The sequence below is a fragment of the Squalius cephalus genome, assembly GCF_949319135.1.
Source record: "Squalius cephalus genome assembly, chromosome: 1".
Lineage (NCBI taxonomy): Eukaryota > Metazoa > Chordata > Actinopteri > Cypriniformes > Leuciscidae > Squalius > Squalius cephalus.
Window position 1 is genome coordinate 42,068,835 of NC_137122.1, and position 15,287 is coordinate 42,084,121.

Here is a 15,287-nt window from a genome sequence, read left to right on the forward strand (position 1 = left end):
CATCCAGATTTACATCATTAAATGACAATTACCGTAAAACCTCACATATTCCGAGTGTGAAACGTAAACAAAAAAGAACATTGAAACAAATGGTTGCACAATCTTTTTTATTTCGCTCTTGCCTGTAGGTCATCTCAAAATGCTCTTAATGCATGAATCAATTCATAAATGAAGAACATACAAATGGAGGGATGCAAATTGATAAGAGCAATACAACAAAATTAATTTAGGTTGTGTACAAATAAAAATTCACCTCAGTGAACACTAGAGGGTGCTACACAATTCAGAGACTATCAGGGAAAATTCAGTTACTGCTTTCAATATTTCATTTCACCTACGCGTTTACCATCTTAGGGTTAGAATGCATTTTTACTAGAAGAGTATAAGACATTTCCCCTATTTCAATTCTTGATATCACCACAATGAAAATGTTATAAAATGAAATGTAAAACAGAACAATGTACCAATTTTACAACAATGCAACACATTAAAACCAGACTGGAGAATAATTGTAGATTTACACACAATTTCACGCTCAAAAGCACAAGTTGATAGTGATTATATTACCTATATTGATAACTTGTTTAAAACAGTTATTCATACATGCTATTTTGTCTTCAAACTCAATATTTTGCATGAAACAAAGCATGTATACAAACAAAGAAATGGAAGATACATTTTTCAAATGCATGAAGGCCAATAACGTCTGAAACAGTACAGTTTCCGGAAGGTTTCTCTTATAATTTCACAGAAATGCTTTGTGAACGTCCTTCACCAAAACATCAACGTTTTAACAAAGACATCATGAATGGATGGTCAAACACAGATAAATATCATCTTTGATATTGTAATTTGTGTAACGCAGGAGTATTTTTCTCAAATATGTTTATTTTGTGTGTAAATCCCTGATTCACAGCAACACAGCGAAAATCAAACATTTCTCTCCCACTACATTCATTTCCCCTTTAAAAGAGCAAGTACATTGCAAGGAATGGCATGGTGTAATAATCTAGCTAAATTAAGATGATCTAAATTTAAAAAGAGTTTTCACATTTGTATTTGACATTAACAATACACATTTGGTGAGATGGAGGGTTTTCTGTAACTCTGGCATTTTTTCCCTTCATAGCAACACTACATTCATTGCCTCTGTGCAAATGTTATTTAAAAAAACAAATATTAAACTTAAAACTGGGGGCTGAAATACATGCTTAGTGTCACAAACAAAACACTAAAGCTTGACATCGATGAAAATGACTAAATGAAAAAGTATGCATACTTCTACCATCAAATTCTTAAATCATCTATATAGAACAGGCACAAATAAAAAAACATCTATTTATATTAAAAATCTGGATAAACTATAGAATATTTCTACACAGCAGCAGAATTACAGGCATGAAGTGGAGAGTTTATATTAAAAGGGAAATCTACTAATGACAATGCATATATTAAAGTATATATATATATATATATATACATATAAAATGTACAAGTATAATACACTGCTCCAGACCAGAGAGAGCCGATATCAGTCTTCAGAAGTCCAGGCATCTGATGTGACCCAAACACATCAATCTCTTCCACCTGATAAATAAGACATCATTATTGCTAAATGAATGATACATTTATGAGTGGAAAAAGAGGTGATCTCATGAGACGTGGATGAGTCAGGCTTACCCCCCACAATCCTCACATGGTTCTGCTGTACTCAATGCCGCTCTTGGAGGAGATGCCCGACCACGGCAGAAAGCTGCGCAGGAGATTCTGAGCTTGCCGGTAAATCCTCTGAGGAATAGAGCAGGGGCTCAGACTGGCCAGTGCCGAACCTATATGATGAATATAATCAGTGCTGAGAGAGTCAAGGAACACTTTTTCTACCAGCCATTTAAAATGTCATGATCCTTCAGAAATCACTCTAATATGATGATTTGCTGCTCAAGAAACATTTCTTGTTATTAGAAATGCTCAAAACAGTTGTGCTGCTTTATATTTTTGTGGAAACTGTGATGTACCTTTATCAAAAAGACAGCATTTATTTTCAACAGAATGTTTTTTTTAACATTATAAATGTCTGTACTGTCAACGCATTGTATCCTTGCTGAATAAAATTGTTAGTTTCTTTCAAAAAAATTCTTAAATCAAGAAATAAAATCTTACTGGCCCCAAAATTTTGAAAAGTAGTGTAGTAAATAATATAGTATTTACTAACTTTTACAATTTTTTAAACTTTTTAAAATTTCTCTGAGAAAAGCTGTGAATGTACAAGCAATATTGTGGGGTTTGGGGACGGACATGCATGTAAAAATACCATTAATACATTATTGGATCAAATGATTCGGTATCATTAATAATAATAACAATTTTATCAGCAACCAACATAACATGCAACTCTAATTACCAATCGCCTTGATTATTCACACTCACAGACAAATGCGACATGAACACAAATATGTGAGATAAAGAAAAGGATATAAGATAGTCCATGGAGGATGTCCGCCATTGATGTAGAGGACGTAGGTGAAGCCATCCTTCAGCACTCCTCGTATAGAGTAATAATACGGTAAATAGTGGTGCTGTTTAAAGTCTCTGTTCTCATAGAAGTGAATGGCAGTGTTATTGGTGGTGAGCACATGCAGGTAGATGGCTTTACAATGGTCCTGTGCCGTGGTGGAGATGTGCTCCTTTAAACTGTCCAGCAACAAAGAGCCTGCAGAGAGAGAGAAAGAAAGAGATATGAGTGACCTTACAAACTGTTTGAATACAGTTCAAGTTTTATGAGGGGAAGCATGCGTCATGGCAGACGTTACACAACAGCACAAAAACGTCACCTCTCACCTACTCCATGTTTGCGAAACTCTTTCACGACTCCTAAACTCAGGATGTACGCAACTTGAGTTTCAACAGGAAAGCTGGAGGCCAAGATGTCTCCATCCTGATGGAGAGAAATATATGCTGAGTTAGCAACACAGGCGGTTAGCTGGGATAATACTGTATACTGGAATAACAAAAAATTGTGATTTCAATTGTGCTGTCACAACATTGGATAACAACATGGGAACTCTTGCAACTTGATCTTTTACCACTTTCTATAAGCTTATCCATATAGGCTATATTTGTGCACATACGTAGCAATACTGTCTATTTTATTCTATCTTGTCTATAGTCTGTCTATTATAAGCATTCAACCAAGATTTCCATTGTACTTCATACATGGAATTTGTCACTGAGGGTGTTAAGAGATATTTTAAGGGGTTGGTAAAGTTTTTGAAAGAAGTCTCTTATGCTCACCAAGGCTACATTAATTTGATCACAAAGATCTATTATATATTATTACAATTGAATTATTATTATTTTTTACATTATAAATGTCTTTACTGTCACTTTTGAACCCTTTAATAATCCTTGCTGAATAAAAAGTTTCTTTAAAAAAAAATCGTTCTGACCCCAAACTTTTGAACAGTAGAGCAATTTCAAAAATAACATAACATTAATTTCTTATTCAGTACACAAGTATTTTAGAGAAAAAAAATAGCATATGCTAGAGAAAAATATAAATTGCACCAAAACAATGAAATAAAAAATTAAAGGCACAATATGTACGATTTTTGGATTAAAATATCCAAAAACCACTAGAACAATGTTATATATTTTGTTGATTTGTGTACTTACATTATCCCAAATATTTCTAAGAATTTTTTTAACCAGAAGAATAAGCAGTTTTAACCAGGACACGGACCGTGTCCGAGCGTCGCCAATCAATGACATCATACCCGCGTTACCATGGAAACACCAAAGACGCTTTAATATATTATATGTTTTAGTAGACAACTGATTAGATACATTCATTGACAGAAAACTAATCATTGTTAGGGTTAGGGTTAGGGTTAGGTACAGCTCAACACAGTTAGTCTTTTTGTTTAATTTACCGGAAGTACCATTTTTACTATGCCTAATATCGATCTAGCTCACTACAGTGTGCAACAAGTGTCTCATATGGTAGCCGCCGAGTGAACGCACAGAGTAGCATTATAACAACTTTCAACACACTCAAATGTATCTAATATGATAAAACAGCGCTGCGTTCCCCCCATACACATGACCGGAAGAAGCAGAAGCAGCGTCTGCGGTATAATAAAAGCTCCACTGCTCTCGAGCTGTGTGTCGTGCTTGTCTCTCATTAGCAATCGCTCCAGCGGACTCGTTCCGCCCCAACGGCTTTCATAACGTTAATAAATCTTTAATACATTACCGGTCATCAATGAATATGATTTCAGCCCGAGTCCCGTCATAATCTCCACCGGCTGTAGAGGTGAAGACAACAACTCCCATGATATCGCGAAATCAAGGTGTCATCAAGCTACGCCTTTGTTTTGAATAAACGACCTCTAGTGGCGAAAAATTACATAGTGTGCCTTTAAAATAAAATAAAAAACACTAAAAGGATTCCTTGCAATCATTGTATGAAGAAATCACACTCAAACCCCTACAAATCACATATATCACATCTCTTTTCAGGCTCGGGACCATTTGAACTCACACAACTAGATACAGAAATGCATACCCTAGTGCTGCAAAATGTGTAATAATATCAATAACAACATGGGAACTCTTGCAACCTGATCTTTTGCCACTTTCTCTAACCTTATCCATATAGGCTATATTTTTATTCTATCTTTAGTCTATTTTATTCTATCTTGTCTATAGTCTGTCATTCAACCAAGATTTACATTGTACTTCATACATGGAATTTGTACATTTAATAAACAACTTTGATATGCTAGCCATGCATGGGCCTACAAAGTTCATTAAAAGTGAACTAACAGTAATATCTAGCTTGTCAGAACAGCCAGTGACTGCCAGCTTTAGTAGGACTCTAGGAGACATATGAAGAGGCACAATCCTCTCTAATGAAGGTCAAATCCTTCGCTACATGCAGAAATTTAGTCTGTAACCTAATTAATCACCGGCTATAAAAAGGCTTTGGATATGTCAGATGATTTTAATTATGATCCTTTACATCAAAGCTCCAGAGGAACTATTCTTTATGGCCAAAGTAATTTTTTTTTACTCAATTACACATTTATTATTCATATTATAAAACACTGTAAACAAACTTCTGCCACGTTTTAATAGAAGCATTGAATGTGTTGCACCGTAATAGTATATATTATTTGATTCTAAAACTTTTTGAGTTTTTCCTCATTGTGTCATTTTCTCAATACATATGCAAGTGATACCTCTTTGTGCACTTTCGTTCTGCTTTTTATTTCTGCCACAATCATCCCCACAATTCCACCTCTATAGGTGGCAGCCAGAGAGAAGAACTTCTTATTTGATGTGATGTCATGGTACCATGAGTCTGGATACCTAAAACACAAACATATAGCAATGTGTTAGTGTTGTACTTGAGCCGTACAAAAGGATCGTTTGGTTCAAGCACTCACTCAATGGGGAACCACTCTCCACAGAGCACTTTTATTCTCTCTATGTCATCGTGGCAGAGCAGGCGGAGCTTTATTTCACTGAGGGCGGTGGTAGGCACCACGTCGGTCATTCACACCTGAAAGAACAAATTAAGAAACAATTCAGCAGTGCTTTACAACATTCATCTCAGTTTGAAAACCCTTACTTTTATTGATCAGTCCATTATGTGTTAAAAGATTCATGGATTAGAGCATGGCGGTCAGTATGTGTAAAAACTGTGCCTAATAACTTGCTTTTTAAAAGCTTTTAGCAACTTGCTTTCAGTAGTAGTGAGATCACCACTCTCAGGGGAAATGTGATAAGAGTAAACACATGCTACTATCTGTTTACTGTCAACTCAAATTATGTATTTTGTAAAGAAAAAGAGAAACAAGATGTTAAAGTAAATAGACAACATTTTGCCATAATAAATAAGCAAATGAAAATATTATGTTGAACAAATAGCCTACCCATCACAATTGATACTGAAGAGGTATCAGTTACAGTAACCTCATTTTAATCTATTAAACTCGAGGAACAGCAAACACAATTCAAAACACTGTTGAGTAATTTTATACACGCATAAAAAGCCAAAACTGAACGACCACATAATCTCAAAATCTAGCAGCTAGTTAGTACTTCTGCCTGTCAAAATACATAGACAAGGATTTTTTTTTAATTTTTTTTTATAAATAAAATAATAATTAGAGGATTAAAAAAAGTATATAATAGCATGATGTGTGGATGCAGTAATTCAAATGATCAAACTGTCAGTTGCGTTTGCTTGATATGTTTACATGCTAACCGCTAACGTTACATGCAGTTATCATTAGCTGGGATGCGAAAAAAATCCTAACCTGCCTAGTTTCACCGCTTGGATAAGCAGAAGGATATGCCGTCGTTTCTTTTTATTGCCGTGGAGAATGTTCACTGCTGCGGTAGCATGGCGATAGTGTGTAAATTTGTGTCTGGGATGAAGATGACACATTCAGCCAGAGACTCGATTAGCGCTCTGTAATGCATTAGCGTAGCCGAGCCGTTAGCACAGTAGCACTTCAACCAACTCTAGGCAGACACTTCCGGTCCGACCGTTCCATTCCGGAATCAGCCGAGAGCCGCCGAAGTGTCCTTGGCGTGCCTTCGAGACGGAGACAAGATAAAATTAACAATTTGATCTCTTTGTCAAAAATGTTTATTATTTTAGTATATTTTTCTTTTATTATTATTATTATTATTATTTATTTCAGACCCATGGGTCCATATCAAAAGGGAAAAAGAAAAATACATACATAGCTTACATTTTGACAAACAACAGACAAAATTTAAAAGACATATACAAGCTTTCATTCCAATGCTTCCAGAAACAGGAAGAATACCTTGTATCACTTAATATATCATTTATGACCATTATGATAGGCTACTATGTTTTGAATCACTCAACCGACATATGAAATTGTATACAAGACAGCATGCAAAGTGGGTACATTATACAAACATTTGGCTTTGCACTTGTCCACCTTGGGAGCTTAAGCAAAATTCTTAGCGCATCATTAAATGCCACCTGGAGCTTTTTCATTTTAGCTTTAGCATATTTACACCACAAGTGGGCTGTATAAAGAGAAGTACAGTATGCCCTAAATAGAGCTATTTTAACATCATCTGTACTGTACACATACCATTTACGAGCCAGCATATTAGCTTGCCCATACAACTTACAGCACTGGCGCTGCACATCATCGTCATCATTTAAATCATTTCTAATGATGTGACCAAAGTATTTTACTTTATTTACCACATTCAAAACTTGGTCATCTATATAGAAAGAAGGAACATTTAGCTTAAGGTCCTCTTTGGTTTTAACAATCATGACCACACTCTTTTTAATATTAAATTGGCTTCTCTGGCCTGCAAATGCAGTTCAGAAACATATTCATTCCATCCAGCCCTAAAATTAGAATTTTTAACCCTTTTTTGACAGAAAGATCTACTAGCATTATCTAAACAGTCCACTATTTCATCATACATCACACATAGATCATACTTATGCTTAGGATTCTTACAATCAACATCACACACAGTTGTCTCAGTTGGCACTTCTATATTGCTCAACCTCTTCTCTGTCAATAGTTTATATCCGCAAAGATCATTTGCTGTGAGTCTTGCCCAGCAGTCTAATTTTCCACTTTGTTCAGAATTTTCACAATTAGTCATCTCAGGTAAACTTTCAACATTTAACATAATTGAAATTGGTATGTGGTCTGTTGTAGCCAGGTTATACAATATCTCAAGTTTATCTAGGGAATCATGTGCATCTGCTGTACATATGATCCAGATTATGTCTATATCGGCTACTTGTTTGTCTTTACCATTGCTCTTTCTTTCTTTCTTTTTCTTTTTTCTTCTTTTTTTTCCTTCTAAAATTCAAACTCTGTGTTAGTTTCAATGGAAGTATCAACAAATGCAACATTATTACCAAATAAAAATTGGTACAATTTCTAAGGAACCGACCAATTAACAGTAGCCTACAGCATTAAATAAAAATACAAAAGTATTTACTATATACACATAACTCACATAAAGTAAAAGTACATATAAAATCTATCTATATTTATGTAGGCTATTAAGTGTATTTAAATGGCACACAGACACGCTTATGTCAATGGTTGGCACACACATGAAGCGCCCCCTGTTGCACGGAAGTTGAATTGCTTTTAGGGAGAGTGGGCTGAGTTAACAGGGGTCAATTGAGCTTCTGAATGTCAGAGTATAATAATAAAGTTTCTTGTTGATGACAAACAAAAACATTTTAAATCGGCTTGCTACGCAAAATCTTTACAATCAAATAAATATTGGGGAGTATATGGAACAGTTACAGTATAAGCTCAAGTGGTACAATGCAGAGATTCTGACCCTATAAGACAGGGGTGTCAAACTCAGTTCCTGGAGGGCCACAGCCCTGCAGAGTTTAGCTTCAACCATAATTAAACACACCTGACCAGCTAATCAAGTCCTTCAGGCTTATTTGTGTGTGTGTGTGTGTGTGTGTGTTGGAACTAAACTATGTAGGGCTGTGGCCCTCCAGGAACTGAGTTTTACACCTGTGCTATAAGAGATCATAGTGTTAAAAAAAGTCCTCCTTGAATACTGAGGTACAGCAGCCAGCTACAAAGTAAATATTTTTTAAATACTTCTGTCAAGCCACCTGTTTAAAGTTACATTAGAATTTGTCTTATCACCCATCTGTTTATTTCCCAGGGAGAGAGTGAGCAAGAGGTTGCTGTCTTTACACAGTAGTGGAAAATAAAAACCACTTCTATTCCCAGAGAGAGGGACTTGCTGAGGTAGAGTATACAAAGGCTCCTTAGTGGTGCAAAAAGGCTTTCTCCCCGTTCTCACGTCACAAGTGAAAGCAGAAATCAGCAGCAGGTAAAGCTGTTTTATTGCATGGAATAAATACAGTCTTAAAATACAATCTTAACTAATGCATATTTATATTAGAGTAATATTTTCTTAGTTACATCGATTTTTTTTTTTTTTTTTTTAAGATTCTAATTGACTTTTACCTGTGCTAATCTGTCTCAGATATGATTAACTACTGTCTAATGCATGTCTGAATATTTCCCAGGGAAATATATGCATGTTTTCATCTTCATCTCAAAATAGCCTACAGCATGAAGATTACTACCACTTTAAGTCTGCTCCTGGTATCCGTCCACATTGGAAACTCATTTCTGATTGGAGCATTTAACATCAAATCCTTTGGGGACTCCAAAGCATCCAATGCCACTCTGCTTGACATCATTACCAAAGTGAGTGACACCCATAGAATACCCATATCATGCTTCTTGTTTGGTAACCTTAGTATTGTGTTTGTTAGGTAGTTCACCGCTATGACATTGTACTCATCCAAGAGGTGAGAGACAATGATCTCTCTGCAACTAATAAACTGATGAAAAGTGTAAATGGGTAAGTTGTTTAACTTAATGTCTATAAGTTGTTTTTTTGTATAAAAAATAAATAAAATATTATTCTCATTATCAGAGGTTCCTCTCCATATGAGTATCAGCACATTGTAAGTGAGCCCCTGGGTAGGAGCACTTACAAAGAGAGATATCTCTTTATTTACAGGTAACATGTGGCTCATATATCATATAAGACTGTATGTATACTAATATGTGTACCTGTGGTTCATATCAAATTAATAATTACACGTATGTTCTCATCAGGCGTCAGACAGTATCAGTTTCAAACAGCTTCCTCTATGATGATGGATGTGAATCCTGTGGAACTGATACTTTCAACAGAGAACCCTTTGTTGTGATGTTCTCCTCTAATACAGGTGGCGGTCCCAGTTCATTGTCAAAATGTTACCAGTAATACAGTTGAAACGCACTGTTCAGCAAAAGCTTTCATCTAAAGAAATTTATGGTGAAAATGAAGGGAATGTGATTTCCAGATCCTGAGTGACCATACTTATAGCTGAATATAAACTCCTATTCAAAAATTTGGGGTCAATAAGAATAAAAAAAGAAAAATAATAATGAATACTTTTAAAAAAAACAGAAAATGTTTTGAATACTGAGCCCTAACAAGTCTGTATTTTCCATAGCTGTCCGGAACTTTGCCCTCATTCCCCAGCATACATCTCCAGAAGTCGCTGTGAAGGAAATTGATGCTCTGCATGATGTAGTCTTGGATACTAGACAACGTTTGAACACAAATGTAACTATACTATAATGAGAACTATGCTAATATAGTATGATTTAGGGAATTTGTGACATTTATTTCATTTCAGAACATCTTGCTTTTGGGAGACTTCAATGCTGGCTGTAGCTACGTTTCAAATTCGAATTGGTCAAAAATACGACTCCGCACTGACCAAAGCTACACCTGGCTCATCCCTGACAGTGTGGACACAACCGTCACACACACAAACTGCCCTTATGACAGGTGGGGAAAACATCACAAGTTATCTAGCTGGATCAGATAAACTTATGTTATGTAGTGACTCATGATTTGCTTGATATCAAAGGATTGTGGCCACGTCTGACATGATGAAAGGAGTGTCCCCTGGATCAGCACAGGTCTTTGACTTCATGGAAGCCCATGGATTGAGCCAGAGCTGGGTGAGGACAGGTTTTGCCCCATTGGGATTATTGTTAAGCAGCACAACGGGTTTAAACATTAAACAGAAGGATCTCTAGAGACTGAGTTATTGCTGGGTGTATTCATCTGTCTGAAGTGCTCACGTCTCTCACACAGGCCCTGGCAGTGAGCGATCACTTTCCAGTTGAGGTCAAGCTCGTGTGAAAAAAGATCAAGGTTGTTCCCTCACAGCAGATACACACTGCTTCTAACACTTGGTGAGAATAAAAAGAAATCATTTGCTTCAACGAATGTTTGTCCAATCATTCTATAGCTATAAGAAATGCATAGGTGAATGTGAAGTTGCAGCTATTTAAATGCTATTTGTATTTGCATTTTTAAAAAACTAATTTAGCTGCAATACCATTAAAATGAACTAGTGAAGGCAAAAGTTGATTAAAAATTCACTCAAAAAAGAGATACATCATGAAATCAAGATGGACCATTCTTATTTTTTATTATTATTATAATAATGATGTGTTTATTATTAACGTTTTATTTGTGCACATAATTAAAAAGTGCATTTGTAATATTTAATCAAAATAACTTCTCTCACTTGCAACGACATCTCTTCTCCTCTCTGAAGACGTGTTACTGGTGTGAGGACAGGTCAACCTGTCACTCACATGACATCACAGCAAAAGCAAACCACAGCCATCCAATCAAATCCTATTGGACAAAAACAAGTCCAGCCCTACATTTGTTTTCTTGATCAAGAAGCCGTTTCAGTCAGATATATATGTCAAAATAGCGAAGAAAAGACTATCGCAACTTCCGCTTCATAAAGACTTTAAAATAAAAGGCAACCAGTTGACCTGACAATCTAAAACCTTGATGTTGAATAAAAAAAATAAAATAAAAAAGTTAAATGGACAAGTTATATGTCAACTACCCACATGCTAATGAGAGCCCATTTTAGTTTTATAAGATTTTATTTACAAACAAATTTATCCTCTAGTAACAAAAGAGAGGACAATGTGATATACAGTGACACTGATGCGCTACATAAAGACAATGTCAACAACAGGCACGTGTTCGGGTCCTCAAGACCTCTTCTTCTTCAGCATCTCCATGTACATCCCAAGAGATTTCTGGATGGAGTCTTTGGTGATGAAACTGACAAAGTTTGTGGTGTCGGCGTCTCTGTTCGCAAGAAGTTTGTCTATGGTGGGCTTTCTCATCATAGACTTACTTATCTGACGGGCATGATCTGTGGGCAAAAAACAGTGTACATGAACAAAATGTACTAACAATACCAGGCAGAAATATTGTATTTTTGAGCAAACTATTACTATTTACCTGGGATGGCCAACCATTTAGTCATGGTTACAGTAGCTGCGCTGAGAACTTTATCTTCAGGAACAAGCTCATCCACCAGACCGACCTTCAGGGCTTCAGGAGTATTGTACAGTAAACCGAGCTGAAGACCCTTCTCGGTTTCTCTATGGCCCACAACGTTTGCCATGGTGTCCTTAAACCTGGTTTACAAAATCTCTATTTAGTACCATCCTGTTTTACAGTAGGCATGTTTACAGGCACTCATTTTTGTCGCTCTGAATGAATCCAATCCAATGTCAGATTCTGAAAGTTCCGTTTATATGAAACCTAAACTTTGCAATCAGATTCACATAATCGTTTACACATACAATCATTTACAAACTTCAGCGTATGCGCAGTGTCCAGTCGGTGCGTTTAGAACCAGAGAAAGCCACCGCGATAATGTCAACAGAGGAAAGCTGACAAATATGTCAGAAAAGTCTCCTCCACTGACCACTTTGTAAGATGTAAATAAACACATGCACATTCATAAGAAGTCAAAACGCATCTAAACAGATCTTATTATAAAAAGGCTCATGTAAACATACGCATCACGGTACTGTGATATTTTTTAATACGACTTAGATTATAGTTGGATTCAAGCATTTACATGCGTATTTTTTTCCCTATTGATCAGATTATTTATTTTCCCCTTCAATCCGATCAAAATTCATGTGGAACATTCTCAGACGTTTCGATTGAGGTGTTTGCATGAAGCCTTTTCAATCCGATGGAGCCATCAATCCAAATACTAACAGTTCATTTGGGCAAATGTAGCTACTAGCTAGTGGTTCCAAAGTCCATGAATTGTGAAATTCACAGCATTAGCACTTACCAAAAAGGTGCAACTATACCAAGTTGTGTTTCATTGAGACCAATGTTATAGCGAGGGTTATCGGCCATGATCCTGTAGTCACAACACATAGCCAACAAACAGCCACCTGCAGGACTGGATCCCTAAAAACAGAACAATTCATTTATTCAACAACTAAAAATCTGACTATATATGAATACTTGACCTAAACCAGCCAGGTATCAGAAAACAGAAGAGCACATACTGGCACTCACATTGATTGCAGCGATTGTGACCTTGGTGGACCCATAAAGCTTAAGCCACGCGTCCTGTACAGCCTTCCAAAATTCTGCGCAGTGCTCTGGGCTCTTCTGATACATTTCCAAAATATCTAGGCCTGCAGAAAACACCTTCGGCTGGGCCTATAACAAAAACAGCACTGTCAATGAAATGAACATACTGTATAAACCAAACTGGATTCCACTAAAGCAGATGTTTCTGATGACTTACAGATGTTATGATCACACCTCTGCAGCCTCTGTCCAGTTCAAGTTTTTCTAAATTAATAGCAAACTCAGTCAAAAAGTCAAGATTGAGACTGTTGACCGGAGGACTCTGGAACTGCATTACAGCAACACCTGTGACAATATTAAATTATTAAACTATAACAGGAATAACATTTTTTGGTAAAGGGTTTTTGATAAATGTGTAGTTGCAATGCAGTAAACCCATTATTAATGCACATTATGTATTAAGATTCTTACCATTACTACTATCCAGGTCCACTTTAATTTTTGAGGATGATGAATATTTGTTTGAAGATACAAAGTATTGCAGAGCACAGGTTCTCCCAGACAGCAGTGATACAAACCCTGCAGAGATATATCTAATATTTTACATATGTAAAACTAAAAACCAAGGTATTTTCGCAGTGCATTTATTTGACTATTGGTTACACCTCTGTAAACATGCAATGTACTACGTGAGCACTGTTGTATTTCCCAGTGTGAATAAGCTGTGCCCTTATTAAAGTTGTGAAAAGTAAAAGTTAACACCAAAACAAAAACTGACATGATATGTGTCATTATATGTTGATGTGTCCTGCTTTCTAAAGCATATAGATTAATTCGATCACTAATGATGATTACATGAAAACTTGAACATGAACTCTTTTGTGGTCCGCTGACCTTCGTCCTAATTCCTTAATGCATTGCTACTGCATATAAAACACAGTCAGTGGTCACTGCACAATAGAAAACAGCACAAGTTTCAGATGAGGCAAAACACACACATACCAGAGGGGCTGAATTTGGTACAGTGCCTTAATACGGATGACATCTCGCCAGCTGAGGAGATAATAATGCTAAATTGCTAAAAACTTCACCGTTTGCGTACACGTGTTGCCAGATCTCGCTTGAAAAACAGGTAAGCTGTACTGATAAACATTCTCAAAACAAGTAACTTTCCCAAAATAACATATTTGCATCTTTCGGTTAATTTTTAATTTTATTTTTAATACGTTTATCGATTAAAACAACTATAGATTTTTATAGCAACCTACAACGGGCCATATATTTGTTATCGACTTCATGAAAAACAAGCTGAAAGACGCTTTAAAAGGCGGACATGGCAACACTGCGACGTGCACAGTTTGCGTGACTGGTGAGCAGAGCGCCAATCAGCAAAGACGTACTTAATGTACTTTACTAAGATTGGTCAATTTTGGAAGGCGGTACATGTTGTGTTAGACTCAAGTGAGAGATATGCCTGTCTTTCTCTTCTGAGATTGGTTTTTATCATCTGTTAGTGAACAATTAATGACTTTTCTCGTCGTTTTTTTAAATTTTATTTCTGTTTCTGTTTTTTTTTTTTTTTTTTTTTTTGCTGCAACATGAAGCAACTGTTCATTGCCAGCCATTACTGCTACATGCACGTGTTGTTCATTTGATAGATTGACTTGATGTGCCTAATCATAGTAACTTATATGAACTAAACTAAAACATTTGAAACAAATAAGGACAAGCCAAACTTTATTTAAAAATACAAGATGAAAAGGTATGATAATTCAGAAGCAATATAATCTATTTTTAGCAAATGAATCAGTCAGCTGAAAAAATGCCCTGACTAAATCGTACATTACATCGATCTTACTGCAGCCGACATTACATCACAATTAACCCCCTAATTAACATGTTTTTAAAAATGGAGCATCATGCAATACAGATTACAAGTAGACTAATGATAACATCCAATTGTGAGGACAACAATTGCATTATCAGTCACAATATGAATTTGAGAAAATATACATCGTACGTGTATTTTGAAAAATTATGAGGATTTCCATTTGATCAAATACATCTTATAATCATATTTTGACTGTAGAGTCACACGGTTATCAAAAATGACAATTCACAAAAAAACATCCGCTAATCTTTTGTGCGCTCTCTTCCTATTGCTAACTAGCTCACAGTTAATGATGATTTAGCATTTGTCTCCCTCATAAAGGCATTACATAATGCACATGCAAGTTATACATTACCTATGGCATTTTGTTACCTTTCTTCAA

The 15,287-nt window shown here is 36.0% G+C and overlaps 3 protein-coding genes across 5 annotated transcripts; 1 reads left to right on the plus strand and 2 right to left on the minus strand.

Annotated features, from left to right (window-relative positions):
* Positions 1–96: 96 nt before the first annotated feature.
* On the minus strand, positions 97–6,583 carry naa60 (N-alpha-acetyltransferase 60, NatF catalytic subunit). 2 transcript variants are annotated; one of them, XM_079883737.1, is made up of 7 exons: positions 6,328–6,583; positions 5,448–5,563; positions 5,241–5,370; positions 2,839–2,935; positions 2,476–2,710; positions 1,681–1,849; positions 97–1,587 (listed from the first exon to the last, which is right to left on the minus strand). In XM_079883737.1, the coding sequence occupies exons 2-6, from the start codon at positions 5,555–5,557 to the stop codon at positions 1,693–1,695; spliced, it is 729 nt and encodes a 242-aa protein (XP_079739863.1). In that variant the 5' UTR covers positions 5,558–5,563; positions 6,328–6,583; the 3' UTR covers positions 97–1,587; positions 1,681–1,692. The 2 variants fall into 2 exon arrangements, with proteins under 2 accessions (XP_079739863.1, XP_079739862.1); XM_079883736.1 differs by having other exon boundaries at positions 6,324–6,581.
* Positions 6,584–8,553: 1,970 nt separating this feature from the next.
* Positions 8,554–10,861, plus strand: dnase1 (deoxyribonuclease I). 2 transcript variants are annotated; one of them, XM_079869038.1, is made up of 10 exons: positions 8,554–8,635; positions 8,722–8,892; positions 9,092–9,275; positions 9,344–9,432; positions 9,508–9,594; positions 9,693–9,805; positions 10,076–10,188; positions 10,262–10,416; positions 10,499–10,592; positions 10,729–10,861. In XM_079869038.1, exons 3-10 carry the CDS (start codon positions 9,138–9,140, stop codon positions 10,774–10,776), a joined length of 837 nt encoding a protein of 278 aa, XP_079725164.1. In that variant the 5' UTR covers positions 8,554–8,635; positions 8,722–8,892; positions 9,092–9,137; the 3' UTR covers positions 10,777–10,861. The 2 variants fall into 2 exon arrangements, with proteins under 2 accessions (XP_079725164.1, XP_079725165.1); XM_079869039.1 differs by having other exon boundaries at positions 9,130–9,275.
* Positions 10,862–11,044: 183 nt separating this feature from the next.
* Positions 11,045–14,360, minus strand: eci1 (enoyl-CoA delta isomerase 1). The gene is made up of 7 exons (XM_079885276.1): positions 14,017–14,360; positions 13,486–13,593; positions 13,232–13,359; positions 12,997–13,143; positions 12,764–12,885; positions 11,911–12,089; positions 11,045–11,821 (listed from the first exon to the last, which is right to left on the minus strand). The coding sequence occupies exons 1-7, from the start codon at positions 14,057–14,059 to the stop codon at positions 11,655–11,657; spliced, it is 894 nt and encodes a 297-aa protein (XP_079741402.1). The 5' UTR covers positions 14,060–14,360; the 3' UTR covers positions 11,045–11,654.
* Between the last annotated feature and the right edge of the window lie 927 nt (positions 14,361–15,287).